Here is a 19,879-nt window from a genome sequence, read left to right as displayed (position 1 = left end):
TGCACTAATTCAAGTGGAAGTATAAGTTACCTAATAGAGCATGTGGCATTGCTTAAGCAATAGATGTCACTTTGATTGTGGCAACAAATAGTGTACGCCAAATGGTTTGATATAGCAGACTACTAATTGATTGACTGATTTATGCATGCATGCATAAATCAGTCAGTCAATTGACTGTATGTTAGAAATAGCCACTGTGAATATGTATGTATATGTATGTATGTATGTATGTATGTATGTATGTATGTATGTATGTATGTATGTATGTATGTATGTATGTATGTATGTATGTATGCATGTATGTATGTATGTATTTTATTTATTAGACTTAACACTCGAAAGCAACACGATGCTATGAGAGATGCCGTAGAGGAGTGCTTCAGATTATATTGACCACCTGGGGTTGTTGAATATGCACTTAAAGATAGGTACACGGGTGTCTTTACATTTCACCCCCCATTAGGATCTCAACACTATGAATTCACTAATTGTAGTTCTGCTTTTTTAATGTACAGGTTAAACAAATCAGTAGCCCCTCCACTGTCGAGGAGATGGGGGTAAGCGAAGCTTGTTGTGTGTTTCTTCAGTGTTCCTCCAAACGAATTGCACTGACGAGTTACAGAGTACCACGTTGTGCTCGAACCACAACCAGTCACGCACACTGCAGTTGACTCTGAAGTTTCTGTTGAGAAAATCACGATGAAACCTGGCTGTCGTACCGGGGAAGTTGGTGCTAGCATTGCCGAGGCGTGCACCATCGTTGTTGGGTTCCTGGAGGGCTAGACAAGGCTGACGTTTGGCCTCAACATCGCGCTCCTGCAACTCGGGGTCCGCAGCTCTTCGCTGACGTTTCGCCTGAGCTTCAGAAGCCCTCGCGCTAGAATCGGCACGTCGACAACGAGCCCTATCCCGAGCACATTCATTCTAAATAGATTTCCATAAAATTTGTTCAAAATTAAATCTGTCCGTTATGTAAGACAATGAATGGCTCATACACCCTTAAGCAATGGCTTATACCCCTGTAAACGCGGCCTATCCATTACGACGACAGAAGAGAAGTGAAATTTTACGCTGGAATGATTAGTAGCAACGCAGCCAGGTGTGGAAGCAGACGACGACGAACGCGGGAGCAGTGGCACGAGCGCGTGCTGAGCACAAGCGTGTGCCGACCACCAGTGCAGCTCTGAGAGCAGCTGGTTTTTTTAGCGTTACATCGCCGGCGCAGGCTAGCAAATACAAGGTTCGATTGAAAAAATTTTTTTTTTCACCTGGCTCGCACATAAACTTCTTGCCAAAATCTTTAACACAACTTGGGTCACCACTGGCATGAAGTTGGGTCAGTGAGGAAAATCTAGAAGAATGGTATTATTTTTTTATTCTCAGCCATGTACCTATTTCTCTTCTTTTTTCAAGTGCAGCTAAACAAAATTGTGGGAACCACTTGCTCCTCCCATTTTTAATTCCTTTTATGTGGCCTTCATGCCTGCCCTTTTGCTCTTAGCCTTACTTCGCCTCCTAGCCAATGTCACAGTGGCTATTTCCTTTATCCAGCTCGTCCATGGCAGCTAAGGAAGAAGCCTGTTTTAGTGTTTGTAACGTGGGCCCTGCAGGGCCTTGATAGGTAAAGTATTGAATGTCTGTAGTACAATATTTTATACTCGAAACCACACTTCAAAGTACTGTCCACTTTGCCAAATTTTGTAGCGCTGAGAAAGCATGCACTTTATATACACTACACCTTTATGGAAAGAGCTTAGTATACTCACACGCTCCTGAATTTGACCTTTCCACCAGCCTTTTTCTTGGCCTGCTTTGCTGAGCACTGTGACCACATCACCTTTGACCAGACCCAGCATGCTTTCTGTTGTTGGCTGAAAGTTGTGCAATGCCACTGCATGCCCCAAGTGTTCCACTGCAGATAAAAAAAGAAAAATGCAAAGTACGCTTATGTTGATCAGAGCATCCCAGTAAAGCAGCTTGCACTGAATTATTAATAAACCAGTGTCGCGGACACCATATATGTGAGGGTTATGCACGCTGCTGGCATGTGACACTGAATGAATGAACTAGAGACAATGTGTGATGAAGTATGCGGCAGAATTGTGAAGAAAAACTAATAGCAGACGATGGACTAGCTGACCACAAGATGACGACAAAGCTGAAGTATAAATGACCTCTGTAGCACAAGGGGAAAAAAAATTGTGAAAGGTAGTCAGGTCAGCTTGATCCAACACTGTCAGACTGGGTTGGCGTGACCAGGCCCACAGGAATAGTCGAACCCATAGCTATACACGAGGTTCTTTTTTGGTTATGGTTTTTGTCTTTTGGCCACTAGTATGAGCACGCATCCTTCTACCCCTACCTATTCATAGGATACATACCGAAACTGGGTTTATTGAACAGACAACTTGAAATGAGACCTTCACTTCATTTTAGTAGCTCTCTTCATTGCTATGGAAGCTAAAGGTATACTTGGTCAATAAGGAGTGCATTCATTAAACGCTTGTTGACTGGTTGTCACCCTTCTGACACTTTCTCGTAGCACCCGAAATTGCATACAGAAATGGCATCCACAGTAAACAAAGATCAACCTACCATAAATAACCTGACTTATTTGCAACTGGTATCAGCCAAGAAGATACTCGGTGTTAAAACAAATATTCGATACAGTCACACCTCGTTATAACAAAGTTGCATTGGCCATGAAAAGATCTTCATTAGAACCGATATTCATTATAAGCATACAGGCAGATATTGGCAGGGAAAAGAATCTCGATAAGGTCTGTGAAAGAAATGCAAGTGGGGTGCCTCTGACGGCCAGCAAAGAGCTTCCTGCACATTTTGATGGCCCATCGGCATCTTGCTGTGCCAATATGACACATGGGAACAGTAATAAATTACATACATGCGCTTTGCACTGCAGCAATGACGCAACCGAGCGATCAATGTTATCGTGCGGGATCAGTACGTTGGCTCGCTGACTGTGGTCCAACCAAGCCAAGCTGCCACTGCCAGACTTTTCGCACACGATGGGGACCGCACATAGATCCTCACTCCGCTACTACGGCCCTCAGTCTAGCCAGTGTGTCTGATCTCACGCTGGGTCACCAATAAGGTCTACGAGTGCAAACATAAGTATTGATGGAGGGCTTCCTGTGATAGCTTGTCACCAGCAATTCTGCTGCCTACACTGCATAGGCCACTAGGTCTAACCAGCGCCACTCTGTTGGGACTCTGCAACCAAAGTTGCGGTTTCGCGCCTACTCCACATGCGGCAACAGTGTTCATGACTGCCATGTGTGCAGCATTGAGCATGGATTTCATGCCTGAAGCACCATACGGCATCCAGAATTTCTGTTATTGTCATTATACATTAGTGCTATAGACGGTGCTGCAGGGAAATCTGAATAATCGGGCCGGTCTGAAAAATCAGGCATATAAAAAGTCTGTCGGCAACTGCATTAGACATTTTTGCTGAAAGAATACATATTTTGAGGCACATTCAAAGAAAAACTTGCATCGCTATAACTGACACTGTATCGAATCCTGCCTTTTCAATTTCATTATATAGCAGAAGAGCGCTCCACTGAATTAAAAGAATCACCAGCCAAACTTAAAATTTACTTGCTTACATTCAAGAATTTTTATATCCATGTTCGTTATATCGAGGTAGGTTTGACTGCAATTAGGTTCCCTGCCTGATTAAAGATATTTTCATGGTTATATTCCCACTAGGCAACTGGATGCTCAAAATCAAGAATGACAAAAAAAGATGTTTTGTAGGTCGAGGTGAGTTGAGGAAAGTGAAAGACTATAGGGCCAGGTTGGAAGACAAAGACACCAGCATTTCTTAGGACTAACTGACAACTTCCTCAAGACTAAAAAGTTTGGGAACCTCAGGAATATTTAATCATACGACTTGTGTAGAGATTTACGAGTTTATATAAAAATAAAATGCCCTTATTTAAATCACACTCACATGAATAGGTCTACACATATTGCATATGAAACTGAAACTGAGCCTGTCAGCAGTGCTCGTAACCATGCATTTAAGCAATGCCTCCTTTACTAGATGCCTGCCACGTTGCTCGTTTTCCCATTGGAGTGGAGGTTCCCGTAGTTCAGGGTAGTCGCAAAGAGACGGTGCTTGCGGCCGACAGTACATCCAGTTGCGGCGGAAGTGAGAACTACGAGGCTGGCATGCATATGGCCAATGGCTCGAAGAGAGCCGGCAGGTCCTGCCTACAGAATTGCAGCAGACTCTGCTGTAATCTTGGAGACAGGGGCACATGATTTAATTGTGGAGTGGCCATTACAACCAATGTTTGCAGACAACAGTGGTGGAGAGGAGGAAAGAGGAGAGGGGCCAGAACCAGCTTCTCGGCTCAGCTTCTCGGCTGATGCAGCAGGCATCTTTTAAAGTAATTAAGGAGGCACCATTTAGGTTACGTCATGTGGCGAAGGACACGAAACAAGAAACAAGGAAACCTAGCTGCGATGAGATGCAATTGGCTAATAAACATGCCCTCGCTCTGCATAGCCACGAGCATCAATTGCCAACTTGTAGTAATGACTGTTTCTTGCACTCTTTCAGGTGACAAGCACAAACTAAGCACATGCCATCAACTGAAATCGTCTTGCAAACTTGACGCTCCAGCTGGCCCGTGACGGGATGACACTTGTCACATTTCATCACCACATGACGGCGTGGTTACACGTGCTCCTGACACACTTGGTTTCACTTTTGCTCACAAAATTAAAGGGAACTCTTCGTCACAGTGTGCTGTGAATAAGAAATTTTTATCCGTAAAAAAAAAAAATTATGGGGTTTTACGTGCCAAAACCAGTTCTGATTATGAGGCACGCCGTAGTGGGGGACTCCGGAAATTTGGACCACCTGGGGTTCTTTAACGTGCACCTAAATCTAAGTACGGGTGTCTTTTTTTAAAATCCGTTTTGAAAGCTGATTTGTTATAAGCTTGCCATTAACTACAAACGTCCAACTGGCTAGATGTCCTAACCTTAATAATCAAAAAGTTAATTAGCAAGTATTGGTTAATTTAAGTACTATATGATCTGTCAGGCATTTTTCGTTTGTCTACCTGGGCTGTGAATCTTGGCCAGCAAATACTATCATTATATCTTGAATCCAGTGGCGCACCGACGGGGGGGGATTCGGGGGTTGTAACCCCCCCCTGAGGCCGACTTAACCCCCAGTTTTGTTTAACCCCTTTTCTTTCCTTACGCATTTGAGTACTGCAACTAAGATGTAAGATGCGCAATCGTCTGCACACTCGCAAAAAGCACATTTTTTGACAATTTCCAGTGAAGAAATAGAAATTAGTGCTGTTTAGATGGTATTGGCAAACTGTCAACCCCCCCCCCCCCCCCCCCCCCGGCAGAGATCCTGGGTGCGCTACTGCTTGAATCCCCTATTTTTAATAATTAAAGACAGTTGTCACTAAAATGCCCGGTATACTAAACTGGCCTGGCTTCATTCACAGTACTAAATAGTTGTGCACCTATTTTCTGACATCCTTCCTCTCTGCCACCATAATCCCCCACGTCATTTTCCCCCCCTTATTTCGTTTACCCCAGTGCTGAGTAACAAGCTAAAGTACACTTGTTCAGGCCAACCTCCTGGCTTCCCCCAAAAATTAGATCTCTCTTTCGCTCGGTGAAAACTTGGCTGCACTGACAGCTTGCATGGATCATGGTCTGCAAAGTTCTCACGAATACATCAAACTACACAGAAGTTCAAGTATGCTACAGAATGGCAATAACAACACTTACCTGTTCCATTTGTGATTGGTGCACTGACCACGTTTTTAAATGGAATGAGAAGGGAAATTTCAAGCCCCTTAAAGCTCTCCGACAGGCTATGAGTCTCGTACCATGAAACTAGCTCCTGTAATGGCAGATAGAAAGACAAGCATGTGCCTTTAAAATCTCTTTGGATACTAAGACCACAAATAAATATTTCAGCATTATGTTCATGTAAGCAAAAACTGCCTACATACATAATTCTGAAACACCCGAGTTTTTTTCAAGCAGCTTCATCCCTTAACCCATTCAGGCAGCAATCAATTCTGCCCACTGAAAATTTAGTTTCATCACATTTCTTGTACCTTCAGAACCATGAATACTGTACAGCTGCAAGACAAATTAGGAATTTTCAATTCTTGAGTGAGTTTTCTCAAGTTTACAGAATGTGGACCTCCACGCGAGAACTTTATAGGAATGTCAGACATGAGAATATCAACTATTTTATGTCTAGCATAAATGGAAAGCACCTACCCAGAAACTTGAAATATATGCCCGATGTAAAACATTGTGAAAACAATGAATGAAGTGAAGCTGCTACATGAAGACACACTGACACTGCAAAGGCAAACATCCAGCCATCTATCTGTCAACTCATTTTACTAAAACACATTACGCTTACTATTCAAGCTTGCAGCACAGGTCCGATCAGAAGTGCTTCAAGATGTTTGCAACATATTTTAAATACTATAATTTGAATCAGTGCTCTTGATTTTGATGCACTACCTTCGCATGCACAATTATGCACATAGCACCTGAAGCGTTAATTAAAAAAATAACACAGCTCATCACATGCACGTTATGGTTCAGTAAAAGATGCCCGTTTTCTTCTTTCAGCAGTGCAGATGAAAAAACATACTATTATTAGGGGAACCTCAAACAGTGTTAAAAACACAGGGACAGACATACCAGGTGTTCAAAATTAAGCTTTACAGAATTTGTAAAAATCGCCTGTGGCAGGTAGCATAATTCTTATTGCTGAGCTCGATTCAAAAAGGTAGACATTAGTAGCACGAGAAATCGCAACATATATTCAACTAATTAACAAAAATTCACTAATTAACTTCGTAGTTAATTTTACGACACATATTACAATTTATGAATTGTAGCCGGTGAGCTTGTCAGGCGTATTCACTTGGAATGAATTTCCAGAATGACACCAGTTTGGAGATATGCACCATCAAACTCGCCTTAAATGTGCCCTAAATGTGCCTTAAATGTTCCACTTACTTTTTTACCAAAATGATGTTTTATACATTGAAGCACAAAAGTAACTGGAACGTCCATGTATTTCGTCCCACACTTTGCGAAATAATATCTCGAAACTGGTGTCATCCTGGAAATTCATTTCAAGTGAATGCGTCTTGCAAACTCACCAGCTACAATTTGTAAATTGCAATATGTGTCGTAAAGTAATTAACTAAGAAGTTAATTCGTCAATTTTTGTTAATTAGTTGAATATGTGTTTCGATTTCTCATGCTATTTATGTCCGTCTCTTCGAATAACCCAGCTCTACGATAAGAATTACGCTACCTGCCACAGGTGATATTTAAAAATTACGTAAAGCTTCATTTTGAACACCCGGTATAAACGACAGCACATGGCACTATTATATTATTATTTTGTATTTCTTTGTGTGCCCATCTCTCTTTCATATTTGGTCATGTTGAGCTTGTCCTAGCTATCCTGTAACGTCAAAAATAGAAGCAGAATACACACACAGATGAATACATGCATATACATTGGAAATGTGCCTCACAAATATCACAATACACAGATCCACTCAGAAAAGCCAAATCAATAGTTTGCCGTTTGCTTTAAAGTAGGCTTGCATACATGAAGCTAGAATAAGAAGATATACAAAAAAAAGTACAATTTAGCTGTTTTATACGCTGAAAATGCTAAGAGCTATCTGATAATTGAGCCATTTCCCTCACATTAAACTAAAAAAAGCAATTAATAAAATGACCTTTTGACAAGGTTTAAACATGGTCGTTGTTAAAACAAAGCACCATAAAAGATGTGAGAACACAAAACAAACATGATCATCCAATCACTACCATTAAAGCTTGTATTCGTAATGCTTGTTATGAATACAAACTAAAGTAAGCACAGTTAGTGCACCTTGCATGAAAATTTTTTCCAGGTTAGTTTGAGCTTTGAGTCTTTAGTGGAATCTAGTGCAATTATGATAATTTGTAGCTATGTTACGAAGAAAATTATTCAAGAGCATTTTTTCATCATACAAAGCAGAAAAACCACCCAAATTTGATGCTCAATAAATGTGAATCAAGTGAATAAAAGTAAGTGGGCCATGGGATCCACAAAAATATATCTTTTGGCCTTTTCACATAACCTGGCAATGAGATGTGTAGTCTGCACTTGAATCAAATGTGTGACCAATATCCAAGTGTGTCAAAGCATACACACATATTCCAGGTACACGCCTACACTACACAAGTTTCCTTGTTCCTGTGACCCAACAAATCGGCACAAAGGCATACCCAAGAGTGAATTGGTGAAACATACCACTATGCTTCGGAACATTTTCGTCTCAGATAGGTAAAACTGGTTGTCATCATAGCAGACCCGCATATGCTTGACTTGGTTGTCAAAACTGCAATAGAGAAAATAAAGAACAAAGAATTAAATTTGTGACAGTATTGCTTGTTCTTATAAGTGTTCCAAATATCACTTTTGGTCTTTCACCAAAAAATAAAAAAAATATTTATTCTTCAAGTTATGGTGCTGAAAGCTTGTATAGTTGAAACCCCATTTAACGAAGTGATGACCACGCTCAAATTATTTAGTTAAATTGGGAAGTTCGCAAAATTGAGAAAGGGATTTTTCGGTCCTTCTAAATCTAAAATTGCAACGTAGCGAAACCCAAAAGCTACCGCGGCATTGTATTTGCCGCTAACCCACGCCTGCGCGTGTGAAGAATCTGCGAGGACGGCCCGAATTGCTTGTGCGATGGGCGATGCAGGCCGGGTACACGGTCATGGGTGCGGCGTGCAGCCTCGTGAAAATAAGGCTAGGGCCGTGACTAAGGCGCGCAGATGTTTTAACGTGATAGCGTTAGAGCGCATGCTTGAAGAAAAACCCGTCTGTGTCATAATGAGAAAGAAATAAGTGCTTTTTTTACTCATTTATTTCAGGAAAACTTTGTTAAATCAGGTTTGGTGGCAATTAGTTTCGTTAATTCAGGTTGATGACAACATTGAACCCTATGGGTACCTGCCAGGGAATGTAAATTTCTTTGTTAGATCAGAAACTTCGTAATTTGGTTTTGTTAGATTGAGTTTTAACTGTAGATTATATGTAAATCTAGGTACTTATTTTGAATATGAGGTCAATTTCTGTTTATTTCATTTGGTTCTGATTTTACTCAAGCCTCCTTTACTTAATATTCCAGAAACCTTTGCAAGAAATCAGCCTCTCAGATTTAACCAAGCAGTGTATCAATGGCTTCTGCATGATTCAAAGAAAATCAGTAAGACCAACCTTATTGCTCTTCTACCCTAGAACAAGAGCTGTCAGACTTCGAAAAAGAGTTATGGGAAAACTCTCTTTTGACTGTCAACTTTGAAGTCTTGCAACTCTTGTTCTAGGGTAGATAGAGCAATATGGTTGATATTATTTATTTTCCTTGAATGATCTTATTTTCTTTGAATCATGCAGAAGCCATTGATTCCCTGCTTAGTGAAATCTGAGGAACTCATTTTTGCAAACTTTTTTGGAAAATTAAGTGAAGGAGGCTTTAATAAAATTATAACAAATAAGATAAATAAAAATATGCAAGATATATAAAAGTTATGGGCTGGCAACATGTGACGAAGCTAGCCACATACACAAATGTTGGTTTCCAAGTCTGAAAAGCTGCAGTCTGAAAAGCTGCAGCTTAAAGAAAGAAGGAAAGAACGAAAGCACCCTCTCTGCAAAAGGTACCAGTGCATAAAGCACTGTGTAGGATAATATATATGAGGGGCATTCATAAAGTTTGTATTATTGGCATGAAGGAACAGAGACCAAGAAACAACATTTGAGTGGAAGTTTATTCGTTCTCTACATAATCTCCTCCCAAGGTCACGCACTTCTGCCAACAATGGATGAGCTGCTGCAGTAGTAGAACTTGCAGTAGAACTCATTTTAAGAGTTCAGGAAGAGCTCGACTAAGCGATCGCTTCCTCGTTGTCTAAAAAACTTTTCCCGCGCAGTGTGCTTTTCATGCGAGGGAAGAGGAAGAAGTTACATGGTGCGAGGTCAGGTGAATATGGCGGATGGGGCAAAATTTCGTAGCCTAAGGAGTCTGCATGTGTCACCATCACATGTGCTGAGGGAGCCGGTGCATTGCCATAGCGCTTTTGTGAACTTTCCTCTAAACTTCGACTTGATAGCACCTCGCAATTTGGTGAGAAGCTTGCAATTGTACTTTCCTGTAATAGTTTGGCCTTTTTGGGCATAATCTGTGAGAACAGCACCACGGCAGTCCCAGAAGACGCTCAAGCATGACCTTGCCTGATGATGGCACAACCATGGCCTTTTTTGGCCCAGGTGAGTTTCCATGCTTTCATTGTTTGCTTTGCAGTTAGTTTCTGGATCATAATTGTGCACTCAACACTCATCCATGGTTATCAAGCGCTCAAAAAAGTCACCAGAGTCGCTATCGCAAAGCTTCAACATTATGCGGCTGCTTCCTCGCACAAGCCTTTTTGCATTGGCATAAGCAAACGCAGAACCCAGCGCGTGGCAACTTTTGTCATGTGCAGGTTGTTGTGAAGTATATTGTGCACAGAGCCTGCACTCACAATAATCCATTCTACCAATTCTTCAACAGTTATCTGCTGGTCAGCGAGCACTAGAGCCTCCACTTGCGCAGCAATCTGTGGTTCACCATCGAGTGACGGGCGGCCACTTCGTTCTTTGTCGTCCATGCAGGCTTGTTTGACTGCACTGAAATCGTCTGCGCCATTTGACACCAGTGTCATAAGCTGGGGCATTGTCACCGTACACCGCCACCAGCTCAGCGTGCATCTTCTTGTCTTCTTGGCATCTTGTCCCTTCATGTACAGAAAGTGGATCATTGCACGTGTTTCAACTTTCCCAATGGGTGCTGCCATTTTTGTTTTGGTGCCCTAACAGTGTTGTGCAGTACTATAAGTTTTATATTGCAATAAAACTAGACAGACGCACACTCATTTCTATGAGTGTGCGTCTTTTTCTTTTTTTCATGCCTATCGTGTATGCCGTTTATAAATCTATGGCAGTGATAATACGAACTTTATGAAAGCCCTTCGTATATTGGAACTTTAGTGCCATGCCATATGTGATATGCGAAACAAATGAGATGAGGAAAACAATAATACCCTTATTTTTAATGCATTAAAATTTATAATGCCCATTGCCTCAATACTGTTTTTTCATGCAATGGGGCTTCCTTGGACTGCATCTCTTGCAAAACGAGAAACGAATTGAAATGTGATTGCAAATTCCAAGTAAAGGAAGTCTGTTGCCTCCAAACCAGTTCAGCTTCCACCAGCATAGTGTGTGCCTTTTCTTTTCTTGCTTCTTTAAATTCACTTATGCTATTTCTTACAAGAATTATTGAACAAGTGAGCCAACAACATGCAATGTGGATGAAGTAGCAAGCGATTCCTCCCATTAATGTGCCCTACCAGGACCTCAGTGCCATTTACACAATCTAAAATTCTAAATGAAGTGCATTAATATCTTCTGACCTTGCGACAAAATAAAAACTGCAATACTTTCTTAGCGTCTTACTTGGCTAGAGGCTAGAGCTTGATTGATTCTATTTCTAGTGTACACAAGTAATTATTTTATGCAACTATGTAAGCATGGTGTTTACTGCATAATATTGCTTTCTACTGTATGGCTTTTACCTTACCAAAAATGTATAATTTCTACTCTTTTCTGGAAAAAACTGGATTTCGCTATGTTCTATATAGCATTTTATAACTTATTTCTTGCTCACTTCTTGTTATTATCTGACCCCCCCTACCCCAACCCCTTACACAATAATACTTCTGAAGCCTTGAGGTAGAGTAGACATCCGTTAACTCTGACAGGGCTGATGAAATTGATTGAATTATCTGGCAGGTTGAATTAAACAAGAGGCAAAAAAAAAAAAAAATAGCAAAAACACACCACTACTTCATTGACAGTGCCTGTCCAATCCCAACACACCCACAAATTGAACGCATACCCAGTTTTTATAGGATCAAAGCAGTAAACTTCTGTAGAAATGCCATTAGAGCTCCAGAATAAACTAGAAACATAATGAGTGCCAGATTTTTTTTGAAGAAGAAAAATGTAGCGTACCACCGATTCTGGCAATCAGAAAAAGTTGAAACCAGTGAACTTTATGTTCGCAGAATGGAGATTTATTTACACTTAATGTCCATCATTGTTACACTTAGATGTCTATGCACTTTATTGCTGTCTATGGACCACAACATGTCATCCTCTGTACAGTCCAGTGCGCATTTGACAGTCCACATTTCTCCAACAACTCTGCAACAATTGCAAATGGGATGGTGGCCCATGCCTAGACTGAATAGTCTGCTATTTTATCATGCGACACAAGCTATTTTTCAGAACGCCAAAACCATGTGATGCAACTTGTTGCCGCTAGCTCAGTGTTTAAAATTACTGATCTCTTGAATGAGCTTTCATAATCAAAGACTGAAAGTGAAGTATCTTCGTCATGCTCTGCAAGAGCTTGATGTGTTGCCATCTTGTGATGACAATGGTGATGACCATATTTGTGTACACAGGGGAATGGGAGGTAGGGGGGGTAGTGGACCCCCGGCCAGCTTTAGGGGGGCATTAATTGAGTGCACAATCTTTAATTCCTGTAACGGAATATTAAACCAGAAGCAACGCTGCTGCAGATGCTACCATGCAATATTATTTGCATTGTTGGGGATTGTAGTCTGAGAGTAGGGGTGCAGACAGGTATTTAAGAACGGGCTAGACTAAGGCCCCAAGTCAGGGTATTCTTTTTCATAGCAAGCTAGGTCCCAGTGCAGATAAAACTATCAATGAGGTCTGATCAAAAAAATACCTTTCATTTCAGTACTAACATCTGAGATGTTCCTGTTGGAAATGTCCTTTCAGAGAAAGATTTAAGAAAAGTCTGGTTTGATCGATGGGAGGGGGGAGAAGAGGGGGGGGGGACTGTAAGAAAGTCTGAACCCCTAAATTGAAACCCTACACACACCTATGGTGATGATGCTGGTTCAGCTGGCTTTGATCGTAAGCTGTTGCAAACGCAGTTGTGGTTTCATATCTGACTGCACCATATAGCCAATTTTTTAACCAAAATTCTTGGAAAAAATAAAGGCAAGCGTTGAAATCGGGTAAATAGTGTACTAATTCATTGTGAGCTATCATTTTTAGTGGGAGATGACGCATGTTCAACACATTCACTGTCCCTTAGTGCCACCAAGACAGGCACTGCAGCCACTGGGATCATCATTAGGGTCAGGTGCATTTGTGCCACCTAGTCAAGCCCGGTGAAGGTCGATTTCAGGATCAATATAATGAAAGCTTTTGCCCATAAAATCTATGAAAGCTGGCTGAGACCTTTGGTCGTGATCAAATTAACCAAAAAATTGAATTAGCTAGTCTAATTAATGAAAGTCTAACGAAATAAGTAAATAAATATGAATAACTGCAATTTAACTGTATGGCATTCATCACATTTTACAACCACCAATAAGAGAACTGCTATTAGCTGAGAGTCAAACTCCAAGTCTTGTAATAATCAAAAAATCACTCTAGCCAGGTTGCTAAATTGGCCACCACAAAGACCGGGCTGCACTCACTTTATGCTGATAGCATAGCCACCATTCTGCTTGGCACTTATGCGCAACAGGAAGGTGCCACTGGGTGACTTTTCCAGCAGGGCAGTAGCACCTTCTCTCTCCATAGTGCCAGCAAACCAGGGATACTCTTCAAGGTTGAGGTTGACGTAGCCGTCGCGACTTGGGGGTAAGGGAGGTGCACACGACTGCATGCCTTGCTGTCCTGAGCTGTAGCTCCTGCCCAGGGGTGCTGGGCACTCGTATGAGCCCCGCTTGTCCAGCTGTGCAGGGTGGTAATCTCCAGTTAGCATGTAAACAGGTTGCGAGTGCATACACAGACAGGCAGTCAGGATGGTGCGCTATGAATTGTGCAAAGATAGACTGCTGCCTGCCTTTCACTGGTGTGGGATGTGGCACTAGTATTGTGAAACACTAGTGCCAGGCCTGGAACCTACATGTACCCACAAAGTTTATGAAGGCAACCAAGAAGTCGCTTTGGCCGTAGGTGAGAAGACTAAGCATTCTGAATTACATTGAGCTACTTAAATTATTTATGACCTAATGTTATATCATGAATGAATTTTTATTTTTTACATAAAATATAAGGTTCCTTAACTGTGGTCATCATGGGCATGAAAAAAAAAGAAGGGTTGGTTGGATATGAGTAAATACCGTGCATAAAATTAGCATGATCCAACTGCTTTCAAAAAGTTTGCGCAAGGAATGGCACATTAAGCAACCCAGCTGTCCCTTAATTCCAAACATTACCTACAGAACTTCAGACCTGTACAGATGTCCATTCTCCATCAAACACAGTCTAGTTGACCACTTTAGCTGCTAGGGACAGAACGTATGAACGAAGTGGTGCTAGTTACAACTTGTTTGCTGTTGTCTGCTTCTGTAGTCTGTTCCAGCGCTCGTGCTGCTATTTCGGCAGGCACAAAGCACTTATATTGCTTGTGCATGTATAAATTTGCTATTAAAAAAAAGGGAAATGAAATTTGGTAATGTTTTGCATTTTAATAGCGAGATTGGATTAGGGGAGCAGTGCAAGAAAGAAAAACACAGAATACAGGCGGCAGACGGTATACAGTAAAACCTTGTTAACTCTTCGCGTACCGCGTCCATTCGGCATCATTAGCCCGGAATCGATGGTTTTGAAGCGCTGCTTTTGAGACCTTCCACGCTGCTCATGGACAAACTGCACTATCAGATGTGAAGGAGAACTGTATTTTAGTTTTCTAAGCAGTTCGCATTTTTCCCGCAAGGCGGCGATTTTTAAATGCCCTCCGAAGTTTTGCTATTGTCAAAGCAGAATGTGACAATGTCCGGCTCCAAAAGCAGTGCTCGCACTTTGGGAGATAGCTGATTTCGCGATTCCGCTGCCTCTGCGGCTGATCTTATCGATGCATCCAGCAGCAGCGAGTTGTAGGACGCTGACTTTTCATCGGAGTGAGTCTGAAAGCGACGATGACGCAAACCAGCCCGGAACATCGACGGCCGTAGCTCGGCACGCCCAACTGTAGTGCTTGCAATTAAATTTTTGTAGCGGAGTACCTGTTGAATGAAAAATATTGATTTTTTTCGGAGCCAGTGCTTATTAGACGGCAATACACTTTGTATTATATCTCATAAATTTCATAAAATTTTTTTCTTTGTAGATACCCAAGCGTGTCTTTACAAACTTTGTTCAATTTTATCCCACAACCTTGATTTTGGAAATTTATATCTGTTTGTTAATAAAACTTTCATGCATAAAAAGTGCATTCATTCTGCATTTTGTTTATGTATTACATAAAATATTCAGTGCAGTAGTTTCCTCAGAAAAAAAATCTGGCATAACCTACAAAAAAACACCTATTTTCCTCATGATAGGGAAACAGTCAATGCGCGGGGAACGTGGATAAGTGCCGCACTATGAGGTGTACTAATTACCCGGCAATGGCAGATGACTGGCGATAGACTTACCAGCCAGAAAAAACTACGTCTAAATTCTCAATCAAACACACACGCAGACAAGTTTTACTTGTGAGCAGGCAGGAAAAATTTGATTTCGATGCCACTGTGGCGGATTTGCAGCAACGACGGCATCCTCGAGCTCAGCAAGGCCGTGGGCCCGTTTCGCCATCAGGCCCCACTTCTCTGCGAATGCCGTCGTGATGATCAACGCATGCACCGCGTTGGATATGGCAGGGCCATCATCCACTTCCACGCTGTCATCGTGGACAACGTGGAAGCGCCAGAAGCTATGGGAGCAGTAAACATGTCATGAATACTATGGTTTAACGTCACTATACCGTACTTTCCGGTGTATAAGACGCAGTTTTTTTACGAATTTTTCGTCGGTGCGACTTATGTACATCTTTTTTTTTCTTGGCAAAACTGCCGTCAAAATCAGATTTGATGCTATGGCCACGCGAAGCGCGCTGGTTGACGTAATTGCTACATGTTCTGTGCGCGCTATCAAGGCATGGCATGGCATGGCAAGAACTTTATTTAGGTCCAGAGAAGCTAGGGTCCGAGGGCAAAACCCCCCAGGCTAAGTCGGTGGCTCCGCCCACATAGGCACCGTTAGGCCAAAGGCTTTCCCAATGTCATGAGCTCTCCGGACGGCCAGGAGTTGATCTTGGAGGACTTCGCTGGATATGCGTCGACTCCAGTCCTCCTCACTGTTGAAGTCCGAAGCCCTTTGGTTGGGGCACAGCCAGAACATATGATCAAATAGACACGGAGTGTGTCCACAACTTTTACATTCCGCGGGAAACTCCTGGTCAATTTTGTTAAGCACAAAAGGTGTAGGATAAGATTTAGTTTGAAGCATTCTTAATGTGACTGCCTGAGCTCTATTCAGCTTCTGATGGGGGGAGGAAAAAACCTCCTGCCGTCCCTATAGTGTGAGGTGATTTCGTGAAAAGTGCTAAGTGGGTCTTTGTAGGAGCCGCAGTCATCCTGGAGCAGATCCCGACCTGATGCGCGGCATGTGAGATCTCGCACAGCAGAGTGAGCTTGCTCGTTAGGATTGCAGCCATTGGGGCTGACCGAGTGGCCCTGATGAGCCGGAAACCAGTCTAAGTGTGAGCTATCCGGTTGCTGGTAATTATGAGTATTAATACTGTGTATAAGTAACTTGTGTGCTTCCATTGAGACGAAGCCGGCGGAGTAGCTCCAAATAGCTGTACGGGAATCGGAGAAAATCGTGGAGCTTCTCCTCATTGTAATTGCAAGCGCTATGCTTGCTTCTTCGGCGGCATGAATTGAGCTCGTTCTTAGTGACGCCGCACTTATTAATTTACCATTCTGGTCGACCACGGCAATAGCGTAGCGGTTGCCCGATCCGTAACTAGTTGCATCGACAAAAAGAGCTGAGCTTTGTTGTTGGTGCAATTTACCCAGAATGCATTTGGCCCTGGCCTCCCTTCTGCCCTTGTTGTGAACAGGATGAATATTTCTAGGTATGGGGTCGACAAGTAATTGTGTCTCCACCTCCTTGGGTAGTTTGAATTTAGAGACGTCTTCTCCTCGAGGCAGAATTCCGACTTCATCTAGAATTTTGCGCCCTGACTTAGTGTTGGATAGTCTTGCAATTTGTGACATCGAATGCGCCTCAATGAGCTCATCTATAGTGTTGTGAAGTCCTAACTTGTTGAGGAGTTCAGTACTCGTTCCGTGCGGGAGCCCCAGAGCCCTTTTGAGTCCGGAGCGTATAAGTGCGTTCAGCTTAGCCTTCTCTCCTTTCCCCCAGTTCAGGTATGATGCAATGTACGTGACATGACTGATGAAGAATGCCTGATATGCTCTGATGAGATTGTCCTCCTTGAGACCTGCATTTCGATTTGAGACCCTGCCCAGGAGCCTTAAAGTACTGTTGGCTTGCCCTGTGAGACGGTTTAGAGCCGTAGCATTACAGCTCCTTGCGTCAATGAGAAGACCCAGAATTTTAATTGTGTCCACTCTTGGTATGACCCGTCCTGTGTTGTCTGTGATTTTAATTGGCAGAGTTTCTAAAGGCGCAAGGTTCCTAACACCCTGTCTCCCCTGTCTAAAGAGCAGCAGCTCAGATTTACTTGGTGATAGCCTGAGTCCGGTGCCCTTAAGGAAGGATTCTGTGGTGTCTACGGCTGCCTGTAGTGTCTCCTCTAGTGCAGCGAGTGACCCCCTGGGGACCCACACTGTGATATCGTCAGCGTATATGACGTGCCCCAAGCTCGGGATTTTGGCCAATTCCTCCGAGAGCCTGTGCATGGCAATGTTAAAGAGGAGTGGAGACAATACCGAACCTTGTGGTGTGCCGCTGTTGCCTAAATTGTATGGACCGCCTGTGACTGTCCCGAGTTTGACCCGAGCTGTCCGATTAGCTAGAAAGGACCTCACATAATTGTAAAAGTTGCTTCCCAGGTTCAAGGTTGAGATTTCATGCAGGATATGTTTATGTGCCACCGTATCAAATGCTTTGATAAGATCCAGACCCAGGAGGCCCTTTACGTCCCTGCTAGGGTCGTCAATAATAGCACGTTTGATCATGAGCATGGCGTCTTGTGTGGATAATGCCTTCCGAAAACCTATGAGATTGTGCCTGAAAAGCTCCTGGTTTTCTATGTGTTTTACTATCCTGTTATGAATAGCATGTTCGGCTACCTTGCCAATACATGATGTAAGTGATATGGGCCTGAGGTTCTCCTTTGTTAGTGGTTTGCCAGGTTTCAGTATAAACGTCACCATGGCCTCCCTCCATTCCGGTGGGACCGTGCCGGATCTCCAGTGACTGTTAATTTTGACCGTGATTATGTCTATGGCATCATCGTCCAGGTTTCGCAAAAGCTTATTTGTGATGCCATCCGGACCCGGGGCAGATCTGCCATTTAAATTAAAGAGTACGTGCCTTATCTCAGCTGCAGTGAACTCACTGTCCAAGTCCGGTTGCGATATTCCGGAGTAAGGTGCGCTATCAAGGTGCCGGGTTCTTCTCGTGATCGAGTTCCCGAGCGCCGTGCGAGAAGGACGGAGAAGTAACGCGAGCGGCGGCAGGCCGACCCCAAATTCGTCGCATCTGCAGATCGCTGTCAAGATATGGCACGCACCGCTGTGCAAACTACGCAGTTGCTACCAAGTACAAGCCGCAATTTCACTATCCATGGTCTATGCGCACTACATTTGGCTGATTCCGCGCTTGTATGCACAGGAAAATAAATGCTACGCACTAACCGTTCGGCGTGCAGTAAGCGACTACGGCTTAAGCGGTCAGTCAATACATAAAGTCAAATGGCAGCAGGGTGGGAGTTTCGTCACAACTACATTTAAACAAGAATTACTTATTAAGCAGGTACGTATTAACGAGGTTTTACTGTAATCAACTTTTCCTTGTTTCTGTAGAAGACAAAAATTGATTTAGATGATTTGCAGGATAAAATATATTGCAATGGTATGATGATGAGGTAATAATAAAAAACCTGATATATTTACTATGAATGAGAAAAAAGAATCGTGCTGACGACATGCATACACACATTGCAAAAATCTGAAGACTGCAGGTATCTTCAGTCTTGGCTCCTTGCAGCTTTTTTGAGTTGATTACAGATAAGTTATTATCAGAGATCACCAAACGCTTTACTGCTGTGCGCCATAATGCAAGCCTGAGGAAGGCTGAGGATCTGGCATGAGTTTCCACAAGCAATTCCTGTGCCCAATGTGTACAAATAGATGAAGACTGTTTCAAGAAAAGGGGAGCATTTTTTTTCTTTTAGTATTGTTTCACTTCTTGGGGAGCTGAAAGCTTGCAACAGGCATCCCAGTGCTTTAAGACGTGCTACACTGCCTTGTGTCACGTAAATGATCTCTATACAGGTGATGGAACTCTTTCCAAACTGCCAAGGTAGCTTTTCTGCATGGCACGGCAGCATGCAGCATAACGGTGGTGCAAAGGCTGTGTACGCAGTGAGGATGTAAGCGAAATTCTCTTTTTGAACTCACAGGCAACTTTTAAGAGTTAAAATAAGTGATCATTCTTTCATCGTCGAACATTACGGCGGTTTCCAGTTTTAAAACATGGAGAGACAAACTTCACTATTTGCAAAAACAAACTGCTGTGAACTTTATGAACTCTATAAACACTACGACTTAATGTGGAAGAACTGTGGGGTTCGTTACTGCGTGCAAAAAGGCAATACGAGCTGTTATTTAACACTATTTTAGAGCAGCAGACTAAACACGCCAACATTTTTAAAGTTCAGGC

General features: G+C 42.6%; 1 protein-coding gene across 6 annotated transcripts in view; it reads right to left on the bottom strand.

The window, feature by feature from the left end:
• LOC119436621 (protein vav) overlaps positions 1–19,879 on the bottom strand; it is a 206,905-nt gene that overhangs the window by 11,567 nt on the left and 175,459 nt on the right. For all 6 annotated transcript variants that reach the window (XM_037703540.2, XM_037703542.2, XM_037703541.2 and 3 more), the window contains 4 exons: positions 13,672–13,931; positions 8,354–8,441; positions 5,794–5,908; positions 1,767–1,912 (listed from right to left, as the gene is read on the bottom strand). In XM_037703540.2, the coding sequence (XP_037559468.1) occupies positions 1,767–1,912; positions 5,794–5,908; positions 8,354–8,441; positions 13,672–13,931 (609 nt within the window). The remainder of the gene's footprint in view (positions 1–1,766; positions 1,913–5,793; positions 5,909–8,353; positions 8,442–13,671; positions 13,932–19,879) is intronic.

The sequence above is a fragment of the Dermacentor silvarum genome, chromosome 1, assembly GCF_013339745.2.
Source record: "Dermacentor silvarum isolate Dsil-2018 chromosome 1, BIME_Dsil_1.4, whole genome shotgun sequence".
In the NCBI taxonomy this organism is placed as follows: Eukaryota; Metazoa; Arthropoda; class Arachnida; order Ixodida; family Ixodidae; genus Dermacentor; species Dermacentor silvarum.
The sequence above is the reverse complement of the archived record's forward strand: the minus strand, read 5'-3'. Positions and strand labels throughout refer to the sequence as shown.